The following is a 20607-nucleotide window of genomic DNA, read 5'->3' as shown; positions in this document are numbered from 1 at the left end:
TATATTCACTGCTGGCAAGTGGTATAGCAGCTAAATGTTTGTTTATTTGGACTTTATGAATTTACCTTTTAATGTTTTTATGTTGTTGTTTTTTTTGTGAAGAATGTGTGAATCATAGGGGTGGGACAAGAGACAATTTCCAAACAATGAGACGAAACATGATGAGATTAACTGATGTGGGCCTCATCATTTTTTATTTACTTTTTAATATCTTTGCTGTCATTGTACCACGGCTTTTCAAGTTCCTAAAGAGCTATAACTCACCAGCACACACACTTTTTTGTCCAATCCAAACGCAAACACATGGAAAAACATTTCACAAGATCAAGCTTCTCATGTGAGCACAATCTTGTAAATATTTTGTTTCATGAGATCTTGTCCCATCCCATGTAAATAATGTGTGTAAGAGTTTAAGAGCTTTTCTATAAGCACTGTACATACTGGCTAATATGTACATTTTAGGTTCACTAAATAGCATTTTATGAAACTGAAAATATGTATCATTAGCCCATTACATGCAAACAGTTAAGTACCAGTGTGTAATGATCTCCTTCACTAGTAGTTTTTATTTTCAAATGGATAAACCTTGTTGCTTGTATAAATAAAATAAATCAAATGACATTCTGAATGTATAGACGTTATTTTACTAAAAAGTGTTATATGCTTGTTTGGACTGTACAGTTTAGCGCTGTTGTCACTCTGGCTTTTAGTTTTCTGTCTTTGAAGAAAATGTTGACAAATGATGTAAAATATACATTATGGACCTCAACAGTGACTGCTCGCCCATGGATCAGGAAGTAAAAGTCCCATTCAAAAAACATTCTGAACATTCATTATGAAAGAAAAAAAAAACCCAAAACAATAAATGAATTAAATTAAAAGTTTGGAAGCTTGCTCAGGGCTAATCAGCTCTGTGCTAACTAATGATAAAAAGGTTTATATAGCACCATTTGTACACAAAGTAATTAAAACGCTTCAGAAAATAAGAAAGACATTAAAATCACAATACAACAAATCAAAACATAAATAATCACAAATAATCATCATAAAACAAACATTAAAAAAGAAGAGTGCAGAATAAAAAAACCTTTCAGTCATATGTACAGCTATACAGTACTGTTTTGAGCCTGAATTTATACATTTCCAAAGTAGAGGCCTGTCTCACATGTTCTGAGCCACAGGAGCCAGTGCAGAGACCTGAGCACACGACTTATGAGCTCGTACTTCCTGGTTCTAGTCAAGGCTTAAGCAGCAGTGTTCTGGATGTACTGCAGCTGTCTTAAGGCTCGTTTGGAGAGACCAGTGAGCAGGACGTGACAGTAATCTAACCTACTGGAGACAAATGCATGGATAAGTTTTGCCAGGTCTGGCTTTGACAGATGGTAGATGGGAAAAAGCTGCAGATGTTATTGTTTTGATGTGGCTGTTAAAGTTCTGAGTCCATTTTTACCCCTAGATTTCTAGCCTGAGTTGAAGGTTTTAGAGAAAGAGACTGGAGGTGACTGCTGACACTTTCTCTATGTCTCTCTGGGCCAAAGATGATGACTTCAGTCTTGTCTGATTTTAGCTGGAGAAAGTTGTTTCACATCCACACACTGATCTGTTGGATGCAGTGGCAGAGTGAATCCACTGGTCCATAATCACCTGCTGCAGTGAGACATAGATGAGTGTCATCTGCAGAGTTGTGGTAGGACACATTATTGCTGCGTATTAACTGGCCTAATGGCAGCATGTAGAGATTGAACAGCAGGGGTCCCAGGATTGAACTCAGAGACACGCCACAGGTCAGGGCCATATTCATCTATTATGTGAATCTATCAGGAGATTCTGTGTTCACTGGTGTGTGTAAATGTGTATAAACAAATACTGCAACAATAAAACAATGATATAAAGAGTATTTAATGCATAAAAAACAAGAAATGTCATTACTATGGAAGATAATTTGTTTCAGATTTTTTTATTTCAATTAGTGTTGAATTTCTCACTTTGATTTTTTTTTACTGTAAAAAAACATGTTTGAATATTTTTTATCCTGAATTTCAGTTAATGAAATAAAAAAATTAAAAAAATGCCTTTTAAAAATTCAGCAGACATATTTTCAAACCCTTATATTGTTATTTTGTGTGAAGCACTTTGGTCAGCTGAGGTTGTTTTTAAATGTGCTATATAAATAAACTTGAATTGAATTATAATCTAATTAATTATTTAATTTATAATTTCTGTGAAGTGAAAAATTTCACAGCAAATATGCAGGATGCCAAGCAATCGATCTAACTTAGTAACAACCAAGAAAGGCTGTAGGGAACCAGTATGATTGATCAGAATTAGCCTAATCAATACCTCATGTCTTTGATTCCTTAACCATAAGTCCCAACCACAGAAAAGAATAGACACAGCCTCCATCCTCCTCAGTCAGATGTGATCGGTTGCTCATGCCTTGGCATCTTGGATCTTTGCTGTGAATTTTTTCACTGCAAATTTTACATTGAATTTTTACTGGGTTTGAAATTATAAATAGTGACACATTACAAATGTATATTTACAAATTCAGCAATTGAAAATCAGAATGAAAAAAATAATCAAAATGAGGAATTCTATTGAAAACCAATACCTCTACCTACATCAACACAGAACATTACACCCAAAAACCTTACACCCAAAACCTTACTCTCAAGAACTTTACACCCAAACGTGCAGCAATTTCACACTCACACACATTTCACAGGAAGGCATTTTTCAGGCAGTTTTAACATTAATTTAAACACAATAACATTATTGTCATTAATATTCATTAGTCCAATCATAACTGAAGTGCAATTTAGCTTTGGCCCTTGTCCAACCAGGAAGTAAAATAGAAAAAAATAAAATTACAATATTATTATTAAAGATTTTTAATCAAATCTTAAATAAAATGAAGTTAACTATGTTTTAGTTGAAATGAGTAGTCTAAACTGTCAAATGCACTTTAAACAACAATCTCTTTGAAATATTGTACCCACATATGAGCACACCCCAAAACCTTCAGTCATGATCAGCCTAATCCTCTTCTGTGTGAGTTCTCATGTGTCTTTTCAGAGAAGAGCTCAAGGTAAACCGTGTATTACAGACAGAACAGCTGTAAGGTTTCTCTCCTGTGTGAATCCTCATATGACATTTCAGGGAATCATTTGAGGTAAACCGTGAATTACAGACAGAACAGCAGTAAGGTTTTTCTCCTGTGTGACTCCTCATATGACATTTCAGATAATAGCTCGAGGTAAACTGTTTATCACAGGTAGAACAGCCGTAAGGTTTCTCTCCTGTGTGACTTCTCATATGTCTTTTCAGATAATAACTTGAGGCAAATCGTGTACTACAGACAGAACAACAGTAAGGTTTCTCTCCTGTGTGTGTACTCATATGACTTTTCAGTTTGTAACTTGACGTAAAACGTGTATTACAGAAAGGACAGCTATAAGGTTTTTCTCCTGTGTGTGTTCTCATATGTCTATTCAAGCTAGAACTTAAGGAAAACCGTGTACTACAGACTGAACAGCTGTAAGGTTTCTCTCCCGTGTGTGTACTTGTATGTCTTTTTAGATGAGAACTTGAGGTGAACCGTAAATTACATACGGAACAGCTGAAAGGTTTCTCTCCTGTGTGTGTACTCATGTGACTTTTCAGATTGTAGCTCGAGCTAAACCGTGTATTACAAACAGAACAGCTGTAAGGTTTTTCACCTCTGTGCAATCTTCCATGTGCATATAGGCTCCCCTTGTGGGTGAACGTTTTCTCACAGACAGAGCAGCTGTAAGGTTTCTCACCTGTATGTGTTCTCATGTGTTCTTTAAGATGATCGTTTTGGGCAAAAGTTTTCTTACAGATTGGACAGCTGAATGGTTTCTCTCCTGTGTGAACTCTAATGTGTCTTTGTAAATTATATTTAGACCCAAATTTCTCATTACAAAAACAGCACTGGTGTTTCTTCCTCTCAGCCCCATCAGCTGTTCCTGACATGTCTTCATTGTCCACAGTGGCACTGGTCTCTGGTGCAGAATTAGGGGATAGACCTGAGTTTGGTTCAGTGCTGTTTCTGGCTCTGAAGTCTCCATCTGCCTCTGTCTCCATCTGTGCAGGTGAACAGCTGAATGGATCTCCCCAGTCTTCATCATAGTCTGTGTCAGAAGAGTGCTCCGTGTCTCCCTCAGTCTCTGAGTGGACATGTGTCTCTGATGAGCTGATGTCCTCTCCCTGTGAGAACTCTTCTGTCTTCACACACGCATCACTGAACTCAGGGACACACCTGAAAAGAAAATGAAATAAAATCAAAATGAATTGAAAACAGAAAGTTAGAATATTGTTCTCAGTGTAGAATCTCTGCCTGCATTAAGTCTTATTTATCTACAAAACCTGCTACCCATGCACATGGGTGTGATAGAAATGTATGAGTATTTATGTAAATACTGTACAGGCGATTTTAGTCAGAGAACCAGATCAGACATTGTCATATGTGAAGAAGATCAGCAGCCACACTCACTATATTTACATGCACAGAGAACTCCGGGTGCACTAAACAACCAAATTCAAATGGTCTTTACCCCAAAACCGCTCAGGGTACTATTGTTCAAATCTATAGCTGCTCCAAGAACCAAACTGATACAAGTTAACAGGCTTGAGCTGTGCACCGTGTTGAACGGGGCAACTGCAAACAGAGCTCTGAGCTGTGCATGATCTTGTGACGGGGAGGCGATGAACTTCAGAATCAGATTAGTCAGAAACGAACACTCGAAAACATTAGTTTGTGTTTATTTGTCTATGTTAGAGGTGTCCAAATTATTTTCCTTGAAGGCATATCTTGAAACACATTTGAAGCTGAGGGCCTACCACGCGCTTTACTTTGGCCTAATGCACAGAGAGGACAAGGCCATCAATGAAGACCCTCTCAAGGATCTCTTTGTTGAGTACAAAGTTAGCGAAAAGACACAAATGGAGATTAAGGCCTTTCACAAGGGGCAGGTTCAGTTTTCTCCTTTGGGCTGCTCCTTAGTGTCTATAAAGGAGTCCTTTCCATAGTAATACATGTCATAGTGCTCCATGTGTGTTGAACATTACAAACATATTTACAGCATTCTTAGACCCTGTCTCCTTGACCTGAATTTTTTGTAGTTCTAACTTACTCCAACAATCTGATTTAGGCTATAATACCAAGTTCTGTGTTTCAGCTACCTAAAGCCATTTCTGGATCAAGTATTGCAGACATATATTTCATGCACCAAATACATCGCACAGCCAAACCCTCCAGGCTTTGTAAGCAATCAACCTCTGAGAGGGCACTCGCAAGCTGTGACCCATCTTAGAAAACCTGTTCAGCTGTTGGGTCATCATGCCTGCAAATGTTAACTTTCACATGGAGATTCTAAGGTACAACATCAAAGTTACTCTGCTAGATTTTGAAGACTGAGAGGATGCAGTAAGTGGTGGTCTGTAGTGTGTAATAAAGGTAAATACCCACACCTCTGTTAACCAATTAAAGCTGCCCTGTCCATTTTTCCCCTGGTGGAGTCTTCATTTAATCTAATGAGTAGTGTCACTGATGAAAGATCTACTAGCTTGAACATCTCTACATTCAGTGCGACCCAAATGGTCGAGTATGCTTTGCAGTTCCGGTAGTAGAGCGGTGTGGACATGTTCACGAGGGACGATCTGAAGTTTGGAATGGTGGTCAAGAGACTGTGTGACACTAGATCGGAAGGAACAAGAGACAAACCCAGGCGACAGGAGAAGTTCTTCAAAGCTTTGGAAAAAAGAGAATGGAGCTTGACTGTCAGCCATACACTACTGCAGCTCTAAACAGGGCAGCGGTGGTGGAAAATGAAATGGTGGCTAGGAAAAGGCACATGGCAAAACAAAGAAATATGGCTCCTGAAAGGCTTGTTCAGGCCCAAACAAATAGGGCAGAACATTTATGATACACTGCAGCCTTAGAGTGTACCCTGTATACTTTGCTACCTACCCGTTTAGATGAATTACATGTAGCACTCATTGATAAAATTGTGATGTCCTAAGAAAATGTGGTCATGTGGGGTCCAGAGCTCTAATCTTATCTGTATAGGACACTTACCTGTACAAACATAACATAGCCCCATACATTAATTTGGTTTCTCACTTTTTCAGACCTCCTGTGGTCAGGCAGGAGTCGGGCCATTAGTGTCCAGTCAGTACTGGATCAGCTCTGTCTGCTCCACATCACTTGTAACAAAGAATCTAGTCCTATTTCATAACTCACCAAGGGTTTGGAAATTGATTATTATTGTTATAATTTTCCACAAAATGGGATTCCTTCAGCAGTTTATATTTCAGACTAATAACAAATGCTTGTGAATCGTGATTTTTAAATTGATTTCTAATCTGACATAACAAAATGTGCAGCTGTGGGTGTTTAAAGTGATAGAGACTCACACTTGCAGCTGCTCTACCTCCTGTTTGACGCTGTGTTCTTCTGGCTCCTCTTTAATTTCGGTAGTCTCAGGGATTTCCTGGTTCAGAGTGGGACCTGGGCTCAGAGAGGGGATCTGGACACCTGTATTAGACAATGGGGGAATAAAGTTGTGGACTTCTTACACATACATGTGCAGTACTTAATAGGTAATTTCTTTCCTGTGAAATTAATACTCTGAATTTGTCTCTGGTCTACTTTAAAGAGCGGGTATTTTAATTCTTTGGGGTATTAACTGCTAACACTTAGATCACCATGTTACCTTTTATTGTTTTATAAATGCTATATTCACCCAAAACAATGTATAAGCATGTTTTACAAGTTTCACTTTCATTTTTTATGCTCTAAATCTCCCCTCCCTTTGCTCAGTGTCACTCCCTCTTCAGACTGCAATCAAAACGCAATCAGTGTGCATCTTACTAATGAAACTACTGCACATCGCATCAGGTTTGTATCATGTTTTTGTATAATTATGGAAAATTGTTGCGTGGGAGCATGGATAGTGTAGGTTTGTGGGCTGAGCATTACACAGAAATTATAGCTAACCATAAGGAGGGTTCAAATAGGGCCTGGGAGGATTACTAAAATACTCAAACATGCATGGATGACATATAAAACCTCTTCAGGTGTGTCTTTGAAAAGAGAATGTTATAATATGGCTCCAAAAAAATTTATTTAAAATAATACTACCTTTAAGAGTGTAAACATATACAATTCAGTCCAAAAGTATTGTTCTGTGAATGAGCCACAGGTCACTTCAACCAATCACAGTGAAGTGTGAACTTTCTGAACAAGCAGATGATAAGATGTTGCAATCTGCATTTCTACTATACCTTGAGGTAAACCATATATTACAGACAGAATAGGTGAAAGGTTTCTCTCCTTTATGTCCTCTGATGATATTTGAGTGCAAAGGAATGAATAAAATTGTTCTCACAGATTGAATAGATGAATGGAGCTCCCCAGTTTTCATCATTTTCAGTGTTTCTGTCTCCCTCAGTTTCTGAGCAGACATGTGTCTCTGAGCTGATGTCCTCTCCCTGTGTGGACTCTTCTGTCTTCACACACACAGCAGTTGACTCAGGGACAGACCTGGAAAGAATCCACAACAAAGACACAACAAACTGTCATTAAAAAAAAAACTAAAATAAAATAAAAGTTAAGAGGCAGAGACTCACACTTGCAGCTGCACTTCCTCCTGTTTGACACTCTGTTCTTCAGGCTCCTGTTTAATCTGGAGAGTCTCAGGGATTTCCTGGTTTCCTGTGAAATGAACTCTGTGTGAACATGTCTGTACTGACTTAAAGCTTGGTTTACACTATGTGATTTTCAGGCTGAACATGTGATGCAGCGTATATGAAACGAGCTGAGGACCTGCTCACCACAAGAGCACAACTGCTGATCTGTATAGATGTATTTTTGATAATGTTACATTTGGTCATATCACACTTTATTTGAATCATCCATTTTCCCTTTGAGAGCACTGGGTTGGTGTGCACTGAATGGAGTTCTATGGGAGAGCCTGAAGCTTTGAGAAAATCTGACATCAAGTCCAGTGCGTGAGTCCATTATTTTGCATTACAGCCGTGACAGGCTCAGCTGCATTTACGTGAGTAACTTTAAAGAGTATTTTTCTTGCAGCATATTTTACTCCCAATTCAGTGATATTTTTATTGAAGTAGCAGTACTCTTATTTGAGTCAAAGTTTTGGTTCCTCTTCCCACTGTGTGTAAATCTAAAAGTATCAAAAGCTTTATGTTGACAATATGAAATGTATTTAATATTTGTGTTTCTTACACTTCAGATATGATTTCATTTGTGTCCATCCTTAAATGAACTTTAAATTATAAATCAGACGTTACATCCCAATAAGTATTCTTTACATTACTCTCACTTGAGAAGTAGTTTTCCCAAATACTTTTTACTCTTGCTTAAGTAGTTTCTTGGACCACTACTTTGTATTTCTATTTGAGTAATATTATTTTGAACATATGTCTTTGAGGTGCAGTCAGGACCTATTGTGACCTGTCTCCTGCATAGCTGCTGAATCTCGACTGCCGGTTTCTTACTACTATAATAAACGGATAACAACAGTGTGAATTATGGCTCCTTCGAATTAAAGTTTGAGGAACCGTTTTTAGGATGAATTCTGTGTCTTCTCTTCAGTGGGAGAGGATTTGCATTAATCTGGAATGAGTAGATCTGGATGAGTGCAGTGTGTATTCGTATTTTGATTCACTGATTAGTGGCTGCTGGCTACTTATTTCTTTTGCCTAAACCTCTGGACCTCTTGGACCAGTTCCATCTCTTCATATTGAACTTAATTATACACTTTTTGAGACAGAACAAATAGAACAGAGAATAGAGGATACACTCTGCTTCACGTCTCTTGAGAAGCACAGTAAGATGCTTGTTTTTGTTTGTTTTGGACATATTTGACGATGGAGCCTCAAATATGCCCAAAACAGCCTCAGTTGAAGAGGAGGCATTCGGAATTTTGAGCTTTCTACTATGTTATAACGTTGCCCCCTCACCAAAAACATGCCCAATGAGGTCCATCCATATGTTTGTTTGTTTGAGTAATCTCACGATCTCTCCTGAGCCCTATTCAAACTCTCCTTAGGGTCATCTGCAAGATTCGGTCTGAAGTTCAGTCCTCAAGCCTACGTCATCCATGCTCCCACAAACAATTCTCTGGCAATTCTCCATAAATATACAAAAGCACCATGCAAAATAGTACACAACAGCTTCACAAACATGATGCTCTGTGCAGTAGTCTCATTAAGCAAGATTGGGCTGAAGGGGGAGTGACTTAGCTCTGAAGGGGGAGTGAGGGGGGACTTGGTGCATCAAAAACAAAAGTGAAACTTATAAAAAATGTGAAGACAATGTTTTCGCCGAATATAGCAGCAAAACAAAAAAGGTAACATGGTGATCTAAATATGTAATGTGTTAACAATTAATACGCCACAGAAGAAAAGTACAGGCTCTTAAAAGGCTGCTCCGGTGTTGGGTGTGTCTGTGTGGCCTGTGCGTTATTGGAGCTGTGCTGATGCCATGCCTTCCTATTATTATAGTTATAGCAGCTTCCTGAGTAAAGTTTGTTGTGCTGACGCTGTTTGGGCTGGATGTGAGCGGTGGATCGAGTTTTGCTGCTGTAAACACTGTGTTTGGCTGTGCATTGTGCTCTGACCAAACCAAAGCCCGTGCAAGTGTAGAGCAGGTGACTGATGAAATACAAGACTCTTTATTTAAATTCATTCAACACACTGTTAAACCAATAGTGATCAAAATGACTGTTTGCCATTGGTTATTATCATACAGGGATTACAGCCCGTGGGCTACTGTACTATAGAGCCTAGAATATAATATATCATTATGATATAGGCCTATGTGTATAATATAATATAAAATCCTACAGTCGCATCTCCACAAACACACACCAGCCGCTCATCTACAGCACACGTTTAGCAGCAGTTTAACACACAGGACACACACTCACCCACGAGCTCCTGTCCCCTCTGGTCCTCCTCATTCTCTGCTGTCGTTGTTCGGACCATTTTACACCTGGACACAGCTGTAACGCCGCGGGGCAGCGGGCACAGCTCACACTGATCTCACGGAGGAAAAGAGGAAAAACTCCACACAGCGGATAACTTTGCAGAACTTCCGGTGTAGACACTTTCAACGTAAGAGCGCGCCAGAGTCTTCTTCTTCTTCTTCTTTTGATGTTTGCCAACTAAATGTAATCGGAGCATTACCGCCACCTACTGGACTGGACTGTGTGGACCGTGTGGTCAGAATGCACTTAAATATGTCCAGTGAATTCTGTATTTTTCATGAAAATAAACAGTTGTTTAATTTTTTGATTTTCCCCAGTAGAGTACTTAAAGTAAAATAAATCTTTTCTTTTGTAGCTGCAGAGCAGTGTTGTCTTTGCTGTTCTTCATAGTGATCACAATCCATGAGGACATGCTCCACAGTTTCAGGCTGAGTGCAGTAGTCACAGGCTCCATTACAGTGTCTGTCAGTCTTCCACAGGGAGTACTTCAAACCTGTATAATCCTCACTCAAGAAATAACTATTTCTTCTCTGCAGTTTCCTCCAGGGACTCATTTCATTCCCACTACATTGTTCTGAATGTTGTTTACAGATGTCTGCCTGTGTCACTTGTATCCCGGCATTTGTGCTGGAATTTAAGGATTTTAACATTTAAAACCTTATTTACAGTGGTGGAATGTAAAGAAGTAAAAGTAGTATTGTACTTAATTATTTTAGGTATCTGTACTTTATGTAAGTACATTTTTTAAGTGGATACATTTTACTTTTACTTCACTACACTCTACTTCATGTTATCATTTTTTAGACCTACTGAAAATGCTGAGGGGTTTATTTTTTTAACACGTCTGTGGTTTGACCAAAAAAATGAAACAAATAAAAACAGTTAGAAAAAACTACTGACTCATTTGTTTCTGTTGAACAAAATTAAACTCAAATCTGTATCAAAATCACTACATTTTAAACTTTATTAGATCTTAAAATCTGTGTGAAATACTTTTACTTTGTGAAGTACTTTAATACTTTTAATTAAGTCCCTTTTTCATGTGATACTTTTACTTGATTTTTTTCTTGTCCTGGTATCTGTACCTTTATTTAAATGATAAAATTGAGTACTTCTTCCACTACTGCAATTAACAATGACTTTCCTTCAGTGAGTTAGCGGGACCACAAGATTCTCCTTGGTGGCTTCTAAATTCTCTTTCGTTGCTTCCTTTTCCTTGATACCTGTCCTTGCACAGAGAAAGCAGGTGGAGACGATGGACACTTCAAACAGTCCGAAAATATGTATTTAACCGTCACAGGGACATACAAAGACGTTTAATGAGGTTTACATGTGTCTTAGATCTGCTTTAAATTGATTTCTCATGCATGAAATAATATGTATTCCTGGGTTTAAGGCATAATTGTTGCATTCACTTAGCAATTTTTAAAGAAATTGTACTTTTCAGAATAGGTTTCATATTTTTACTCCCACTTAGGTAATATTTTTATTGAAGTAAAAGTAGTATTGAGTAAAATTTTGGTTACTCAAAAAAACCAAAAGCTTTATGTTGACAATATAAAATGATTTGAACATTTGTGTTTCTTGCACTGCCCCTTTAGATATGATTTCATTTGTCTAATTTTATGTCTAGCCTTTTTGTGTCTAAAATATCAGATTTTGTGAGTTATTTAGTGTTTTGTCCTTCAAATTACATTAACTTCAAATTATAAATCAGATGTTATGTCCTGACATGTAATCTTTAAGTTACTCTCACTTGAGTAGAGGTTTTCCCAAATACCTTTTACTCTTACTCAAGTAGTTTCTTGGACCATTACTTCGTACTTCTACTTGAGTAACATTATTCTGACGCAACATTACTCTTACACGAGTACAATATTTAGCTCCTCTATCCACCTCTGCAGCCCCATCCTCCTGCTTCCCTCTTTCTTATTTTATTTATTTTTCACGGCAGATTGGCCTTAGTCTGTACTGACACCGCTAAAAGCAAATATGAAGAAAATGATTTAAAGAAATTAAGTGAATATTTTTTCTTGTTGGGTGTTTTTTGCTCTGAAAATGTAGAAAAACATGCGTCCTTACTGTGAGCGGGCTTGCATCTCCACAGACCTGACTCTTATTCGTCCTGCTTGTTTCCATAGTAATGTTATTCCTTTGGCCATAATATTCCACAGTATGTTATAAAACATATCTATCTACATGGAGAATGTTCCAAAGTATGGTTTTAGTTTTCTATTTCCATGAAACCACGCAGCTAACATGCTACCTCCAGAAAGTTACCTATTTTTTATTTATTTTTATCCCATTATATTAACACATAAAATAAACCCACAACTAAAATAATTCTTGTTTAGACATCAAAATTGTTAATTGAACAGATTAATGTAAATTATCTTACAATCTCATCATGTGCAGTCAATCTTGTGTCTGGTTTTGTGAGAATTGGTCCGGCCCCACCCCTACCTGCATATTAAGGTCACGCACATCTTCATTTTGTGATGTCATTAAGTGGTAATCCAAATTCTTTGTTAGCAACAATGGTGTCTTATATACTCAGAAATAGGAGTTGAATTAAAGAATTAAAGAATATTCAATACAATTGTTCATGCAAGTTTAAAGTGGCACTCTGTAATTTGTCTGTTATTGTGATTTCAATTCACTTTATTTAATTACAAAAATATGTAATGGAAATACAATTAATGACACAGTACAAAGAAATGTCTCAAAACATTACAATAAATTATATTAAGTTTGTACTTTTATTTTCCATATACACTACAGTCAAAAGTTTGGACATACCCTCTCATTCAATGTTTTTTTCTACATTTTTGATACATATAAAACACATCAAATATATGAAGCAATATATATGGAATTATGTAGGAAAAAAGTGAAATAACTGATCTAAATATTTTTGATATATTACATTCAAATCCTCTAATTATCCACCCTTCACTTTGTTGACAGCGCTGCAAACCCTTGGCCTTCTGGATGAATTATCCTCAAATGATTTTCACTTCAAAAGTGAACCTTGTCAAGGTTAAGAATGAAACCAGGGTTCAAAGCAAAAGATGACTATTTTAATTTCAATCTGAAGTGATTTTGAGTCCATTTTTTGTTTACTACTTTCCATATGTGTTCATTCATAGTTCTGACTTCAACGAGAATCTATAATGTAAATAGTCATGGAAATAAAGAAGACACATAAATTAAAAAGTATGTCCAAACTTTTGACTGGTAGTGTAGACTTTGTCTAGCCCCAGTACAGATATATTGTATACGCACCTCTTCAGGTCAAAATAAGTCAGCTGTGTCCTGTCTGCATGTAATTATAGTGTTTTATTGTCTAATAATAGGGACGTGCATGGTTAGCATGCTAGTTGTTGTTAGCTTTACCATTAGGAAACTAAACAACAATCTATCACAATGACAAGTTTTCAGTCATTTGACACTTTCATAATTGCCTGGGATCTAGAATAGGCACTTCTCCAATACATCGGGGCATCTCTCCAAATTCAGATGGCCATGATTGACAGACAGATTAGCCAGCCAGGTACATGCATGGTTCGCTCATTTCAAACCAGGCTGATTATAAGGAGAAAAAAATCCCAGGGAACTGACAAACATTGTGGATTTCTGCAGAGTCAATGAGCAAATCACTAAACTCTGTTAGTGATGTAAGAAAAGTGTGTTCAAAATGACAAATGACCAATGAACTTTGTTTCACATTTGTCATAAAAAAACCAAATCTGATTGGAGATTGATGTGACAGAGGGAATGGGAACCAGGCTGATATCTCTCTGCATAAATAATACAGAGAGATTGCTTGTTAAACCAATCACAGTGTTCTTATACCCCTGGACCCCGCCCTCACGCAATGTTTTAGTCCACAGGACTGCCCAAATATTGTTACTGAGATAATGCGAAAAAACAAACTTGAGATATTCTATTTTGTAAATACAGCAGTCCTTCCACTCTACTCCTCCTTGTCCATTTTCCCCTGGTGTCCATTCCTCTTCTCCTCCCTCTCCCCTAGCCTCCCCTCTCTCTCCATTCTCCTAATGAGATCCAGCGGGCCCTTCCCCATGAGCCCAGAGGGGTGTCGGTAAGACCCCCCAAGCCGGTCCCACAGCGTGAAGTACTGGCCATAGTTGTAGTCGAAAAACAGGTGATGGTCCGTGTGGTGCGCAGAACCGTTGATGAAGGCTGTGAGGAGGCGAGGAACGCGGTAGTCCCCGTCGTGGATGGAGATGGTCCAGATGTTGACGAACACGTAGAGGGCCAGGTACAGGACCTTGTGCAGGGGGAAGAGGAAGGGGTACAAATGGTATGGCAGGCCCTGCAGAAAGCCGTCAACTGGGTGGAAGGCGTGGCTGGCGAACGGGGTAGGGACCTTCCAGATGTGGTGGGGCTTGTGGAACAACTATAAGAGAGAGAAGAGGGAAGGTACAATAAATGTTGTTTTGTTATTATAATGCACTCTTAATATGTCATCATATTCTGAATTTCTGAATGGAAATTAAAAACTATTGTGCAGACAACTTTTCTGTAAGTATTTTTCCAGCTAAACCTAAAGATTTACATTATGATAATAATATTATAAGAATTCCTCTAGTGGCTGACCTTGTAGATGCTCTTGTGGTGCAAAAACCTGTGGATCCAGTAGATGCACATGTCAGTGAAGAAGAGGAAGGAGATCATGCTGATGAAGAAGCCTGTCCAGCCTGCACACAGCACACACCACTGCATATTGGACTGGGGAATACAGTTATGGTTGTAAATGTGGGTTAATCTGCTTGTATGTTTCAGTATTTGACTTTCGAACTGTCTGTTGGATAAAGCAACAATTTTGTGAAGCCTTGCAAGGTGACTTTTTACTTCAACTTGAGTAATATGACAGATTAGACTACTCATTTCACAAAACATAGTCAACACCATCTTGTTGTATTGTGAGATTTTATGAAACATTTTGCCAATTTTTTTCTAGTTTTATGATTTTGGTGAAGTTTATAATTTCACTTTCTGCTTGGACACAGGAAGCAGTAATTCCATAATTGTTAGCTAGCAACCATAAAAGAAACAAAGGTCTGAAATAATAATAATAAATATACAGTAATTATAATTAGACTAATACAAATAAATGACAACTTGTGCGTGAATTATCTGCATTTTGATTGGAATTGTCCATGTTGATGACATAGGTAGAGGTATTCTGTTTAATAACTCACAGCTACTTCCTGTATTTTTGTACTTTTCTTCTCTACTTTTTCCACAAACTACCACTTAACTCATGCCAAACTAATAAATATTTAGCACAGTTACTATCCCACCAAACCAAGTCATAATTAGAAAAACCTGAAAACTTGTCATATGCATTTAATTGAACAGTTGAGTAAAAACAATGACTGTCCTTCTATAACGCCATTCACACATGTGGCCTGACCCGGGGATTGACTGCGTTCTTCTGTCAAATGGAAAACGCTCTCTTCCACATTGTATGGTCATGTGGTAATACAGGACGTTGTACACTGTGTTTTTAAATTCCACACACCTTCATATCTATTTTAGAAGTATATGTGTTACTTGCCCAGAGGATGGTCGGACACGTTGTCATAGAGTTTGCTGTATCCCCGCACCTCAGCAAAGAACAGGGCCACAGTGGGCAGGCTGATCCAAGGCAGAGATGTCATGGCGTACTTGATCTCCCTCCTCACCTGGTTCTGGATCAAATATTTACACAAAAGATCAGGGTTCACAAACTTGTACACACAATGTATACTGAGCTCCAAAACATACTGCTTCAGATATCATTTGTTGACCAGTAAGTAAATATAGTAATTATTGTGACAATTGTAAGATTATGTAGGGTTGTCGAAAGTATGAAAAATCAGATTGTAATTGATACTAAAACTAGTATTGAAACTAGATACTCATTAAAGGAGGTATCGATACTAAAAAAGTCACATTCACATGACATAAATCAACTTTTCCTGAATAGCTTTAGAATGATCTTGAGCTGTATCAGATCAAGTATAAGATCACATAGACTAGTATACACCATGGATCACTATGGAATCTACTTGGACTACTTGGGATTACACAGATGTAAAACGACATGGTAAAATAAAAGAAAGTCCTATGATTTAATGTTGAAAATGACATTATATTGTCTAGAAGTGTTTTTATTATCATCGTGGTATTGGAATCAATATTTTTTAGTGTCAAGTCTATTGCAAAAGCAAAATTTAATTCTATCAACTGAACAAAAATTCAACGTCATCATTTAACTGTTGGTTTTGAAATCCCTAAAATTGACAAGCTGTAGAGATTGATATGGGTTTTTGCATGGCAGATAATAAGAATAATAATTGTTAAGAATCCAGATTAAATTGACTACAAACTCATCCATCCATTTTTATCACAAACTTTTAAAAAGAACAGTGTAGTCACATTTTGTGGAGTTATCTCTTTGTACTTAAGAGTTCAAAACAATGCTTGATTTGAACACTAATACCCATTGTTTACTGATAACACAAGTATCCATGATTATTCTTTGATACATTTTTCAGGTGTTCCATGATGTGCGGAAACCTGTGCCTGATTTCAATCTATGAGTCAGGAACAAGTTTTAGTTTGAACTTTTATCTCTACTCACAAAGTCCTCTGTGATATTGAAGCATGACACAGAAACAAATGTCTTTGCTTAATATTTGTTTTGTTGTCACTCTTAAAAAAGCACCATAACAAAGAATCAAGTGCCTTGGATAGTTTTAGGTAGTTTGGACGAAAATGGTCCCTGTGTAAGTAGCTTCTGTATTAGGTATCACCTGAGAAAATGCCATGTAAAATGATTTGATTATATTTTACAGTCTCAATGATTTTCTTATTTAGCAGCTTTTTATCATGCAATTCATAATGTAAAGAGCATTTATCTTTGACAAGAATAAATTAAAGTCAGGTACAGGCCCTTTAATGCGTTAAATGATAAATTATACTTGTTGCATAGTAGCAAATTGCATCATAACAGAAAGCAGAAGTGATAGAAAAAAAAAATATTATCAGTTGTATTGATGGAGAGACTTCGTTGGTTCACTACACACCAGACACATAACGGGTAGTAAGCAATATATATTATTCATGTATTTTGTAACAATAGTTAAGTTTCGTGTGAACCAAAGTCATAAGACAACAAGAGCCTGTCATAACCAATCAGCTTCTTCCTTCGAGCAATATAAAATTCTTCTGTACACTCAGAGAAAGGATGTAGGTGGTGTCTTGCCTAAGCAGAAATAGCTGATGGGCTCCTACCTCCAGAAAGTGCGGGTGCTTCATGAGAGTGTGGTCGAAGACGCAGAAGTAGCTGATGGCCCCCAGCCCCAGGTACAGTACTGCGGCCCCCAGGTTTGTGAGCACCAGCAGGCTCAGAATCTGCCTCAGAGCACCCTCTTCTGACCACGAGGAGGGGTACACGTACGGGGTCAGCACATAGTGATCGGCCACATTCAGCACCAGGTCCATGCTGGGATCTGAGGACAGGGAATAGATTACACTCAGATAGGATTAGTTCTTTATGGTTAAAGGGCTAGTACCTGATCTGTTTTAATTTTAACTTTTATCGATTAAGAAAATATAATTGGAGAATGAAGTAAGAATAAAGGAGGGGGTGTGTAACGGTGGAATATGCTGAAAACTGGGGATAATCAGCAATATGGAGTCTTGAAAATAAGCAATTACAGATTGCACAAACATGCATTGCACAAATCACTCTAAATACAACTTGGATAAATGAGGATGGAACCAACTATAACATGGTTAAAAGGTCTGAAAAGACGATTCTGCATAATAGGTCTGCTTTAAAATTATAGTACTCTAAAGCTACCTGCAGAACTTAACAAATATTGAGCCAGTTTCAAGTTATAATTTATTTATATCACTTTATAACAACATTATCAGCCTTTAGCCTTTCACATTACAGCTTGTGCCTGGACTCTGCCACTTGGAAAGAAGCCACTGTCCAGCAGAACATACACCAAATATCACAAAGAATTATACAACAAAATATTAGAAATGTAATAACACAGAATTAATACAAAATGAATTAAAACAAAATACGGGAATGTTAGTACGTGTATAGGCTGTAGGTGTATGGGTGGATAGGTTAAGGCTGGCCATATAAGCAGGGTAATTTCAGTGTTACTATGTCATTGACTGAATAAATGTCAGCTACTACTACAACTCCTACTACTACTACTACTACTACTACCACCAATATATTACCAAGGTTACAAATGTCCCCTTGGCCATATAAGCAGATTGATTTCAAAGTTATTATTATGTCACTGTCTCATCTGAATACATTTCTACAACAATTACTACTACTACTACTACTACTACTACTACTCTATTGCCAAGCTTATAAATGCCTCCTTGGTTTAGGAGGAGAAAGCAGAACTAAACAAATAAAATTGCACTTGCAAATAAAGCAACATTTTACAATGTTTTATGTCATTTTGTACAGGGTGTCTTTAAATTGTCCTTGTGAAAAAATCTGTCCAATATTAGCAGTGGCTATAGAGCCAAAAGTTCACGTCCTGTATACTGATAGTCTGTTTTACTATTCTAAACTAAGGTTGTTCTTGCAAAATGCATGAAGCAGCACAACCTAAAGTTACACAAATTAATAAAATGTTTGTTAATGAGTATAATGATTGCATCCGGTTACAATATTATGATAAAATGATGAATTACAACATCAAACGCAGTAATAACCTACCTTCGTGAGTTGCTACGACTCCGGAACAAACTGTGGGACGTGCTGAAGCTAAAGCTAAACATGAGATATCAGCCAATGAAAGTGTGTTTCCTAATGAAGTCATCTCAAATCAGCCAATCAGAGGGCGGCTTGTAATCACGGCACAGCTGCACTGTTTTCCCATTGGTCAGAGAGGAAATCTGCTCATGGGGCTACTGACAGGCTGCTCTTACACTAACAATAATTATTAAATACTGTTGTTAATGCTAATAAAATAAACCAATAAGTACAATTACAAACTAAAAAAGCATCGGAAAAAATATATATATATTGGAAAAGTATTAAAGTAAATGTAAGTGACGAAAAAAGCAATGTAAATGTGATGATTTAAAGAAGACCAACTGTGAATATTAGCTGCACACTTTACGTGTTTTTCTCGTTAAATCTGCACAAAGTTGACGGCAGCAGTGATTGATATAGACAATTCCAAACGTGTTACCACCCGAATCCACCAGATGTCGCCAGAGCTGCAACCAGGGGCGAACTCTGAGTTTGGTCAAGGGGTTGCGACATGCTTTGTATTTTAGGTGATACAGGAATTCAAGGTTTTGGTGCAAACTGTCTGTTGAAAATGCTATAGCTCTGCATATGTAGGTATTTACAGACAATAAAATAACTGGCTTCACAGCTCCCTCTTGTCCACAGCTCCCCCTGGTGTTATTTATTTATTTATTTGTATTAAATAATGATAAAATTAAATCTTTATCTTGACTGTTGTTAAAAGAACAAACAAAAAACAAAACAAAAAACAAAACAAAACAAAGTAAAGCAGTGCACCAAAAATATGGGTTTTTGAGACACTGGAGTCCTACCAATAAACACAACCAAGTAAATGGATTTTTTAGACACTTTATCTTATATCTTAATTTAAAGGTAATCTCTAAACAGGTGGTTTTTGTAGTCTTCCAGTTTTTCATTGTCCACAGAGAGCTATAGTAGAATTTAAATTCAAAAAGAAGGACTTATTTCCTCTCCATTTGCTACAATAGATGTGACATTTGCCCTAAAGCAATCCAGTGCCAACGATAATTTCTAAAGAACTGTCCAAATTGTCCATATAGAAATTAGAATGGAGGAAACAATCATGTTTAAATGTTTACATTTGAACACACTTTATCTGTTATCTTATCAGACCATTCTAATTGTTTTAACTAAAGCCTGTATACCAAGCTTAAATTGAAATCTTTTAAAAGTTGGCCCACAGAATGATCCATTAATCTGATTTTGAGTGGGCATGTAAACGCAGTCCACATACTTGCCGTTTTCAGATTATCTTCAAGTGAAGGACAACATTTGCACTTTTATTCACAGTAAAAATTAAACAAAGATGTATTTTATTAATTAAACAAAATGCTTAAAAAAAAATAAAAAAATTAAACATTGATTATAAAGGCCCACAGGGGCTGTGTTTTTACTCTGCTATGTGAGCTGGAGGTCAGGGGTGTCTTTATTTTATCAGAGGTACCACTATTGCTCAATGAAAGTCTTGGTCCATAGATCGTGTCTAATCTCAGAATCAAAGCAGGGTTTGGCTTAACTAGTACTGAGATGGTAGACCCATCCTCATCAGTGTTGGAAATAACACCATTTAAGTATAATAACGTGTCAAAGTGTTATTTTTTAACCAGTAACAAGTAATCTCACTAATGTAACATTTTTATAGTTACTGTCAGTATAACGGGGCTTGTTATTTTACTGTGAGAAGCAGTAGTGATCACATGTCAGACACAGCTCTCTTGTCTCATTCAGAGAGGTTGC

At 37.2% G+C, this 20607-nt stretch overlaps 2 protein-coding genes across 3 annotated transcripts; both read right to left on the bottom strand.

Annotated features, from left to right (window-relative positions):
* Positions 1-1881: 1881 nt before the first annotated feature.
* On the bottom strand, positions 1882-10088 carry LOC117380917 (zinc finger protein OZF-like). 2 transcript variants are annotated; one of them, XM_055226509.1, is made up of 5 exons: positions 9978-10088; positions 7654-7738; positions 7413-7567; positions 6439-6559; positions 1882-4282 (listed from the first exon to the last, which is right to left on the bottom strand). In XM_055226509.1, exons 1-5 carry the CDS (start codon positions 10033-10035, stop codon positions 3037-3039), a joined length of 1665 nt encoding a protein of 554 aa, XP_055082484.1. In that variant the 5' UTR covers positions 10036-10088; the 3' UTR covers positions 1882-3036. The 2 variants fall into 2 exon arrangements, with proteins under 2 accessions (XP_055082484.1, XP_055082485.1); XM_055226510.1 differs by lacking the exons at positions 7413-7567; positions 7654-7738 and having other exon boundaries at positions 2824-4282; positions 9978-10087.
* A 2205-nt stretch (positions 10089-12293) lies between these two features.
* LOC117381099 (lathosterol oxidase-like) lies at positions 12294-18852 on the bottom strand. Its single transcript, XM_033977948.2, has 5 exons — positions 18811-18852; positions 17346-17563; positions 15625-15757; positions 14661-14761; positions 12294-14460 (listed from the first exon to the last, which is right to left on the bottom strand). Exons 2-5 carry the CDS (start codon positions 17553-17555, stop codon positions 14014-14016), a joined length of 891 nt encoding a protein of 296 aa, XP_033833839.1. The 5' UTR covers positions 17556-17563; positions 18811-18852; the 3' UTR covers positions 12294-14013.
* Between the last annotated feature and the right edge of the window lie 1755 nt (positions 18853-20607).

Source organism: Periophthalmus magnuspinnatus, chromosome 14 (genome assembly GCF_009829125.3).
Source record: "Periophthalmus magnuspinnatus isolate fPerMag1 chromosome 14, fPerMag1.2.pri, whole genome shotgun sequence".
NCBI classification, from domain to species: Eukaryota; Metazoa; Chordata; class Actinopteri; order Gobiiformes; family Gobiidae; genus Periophthalmus; species Periophthalmus magnuspinnatus.
The sequence above is the reverse complement of the archived record's forward strand: the minus strand, read 5'-3'. Positions and strand labels throughout refer to the sequence as shown.

Bases quoted from the DNA above. Each gene is read 5' to 3' on its own strand.
- LOC117380917 (XM_055226509.1), bottom strand. From the start codon at position 10,035: ATGGTCCGAACAACGACAGCAGAGAATGAGGAGGACCAGAGGGGACAG. The intron at 7,739-9,977 runs GTGAGTGTGTGT...TTCATTTCACAG, and splicing joins GAGGGGACAGGAGCTCGTGG to GAAACCAGGAAATCCCTGAG. The intron at 4,283-6,438 runs GTGAGTCTCTAT...TTTTCTTTTCAG, and splicing joins GAGGTAGAGCAGCTGCAAGT to GTGTGTCCCTGAGTTCAGTG.
- LOC117381099 (XM_033977948.2), bottom strand. From the start codon at position 17,555: ATGGACCTGGTGCTGAATGTGGCCGATCACTATGTGCTGACCCCGTAC. The intron at 15,758-17,345 runs GTAGGAGCCCAT...TATTTGATCCAG, and splicing joins AGCACCCGCACTTTCTGGAG to AACCAGGTGAGGAGGGAGAT. The intron at 14,762-15,624 runs GCAAGTAACACA...TGCTGTGTGCAG, and splicing joins CGTGTCCGACCATCCTCTGG to GCTGGACAGGCTTCTTCATC.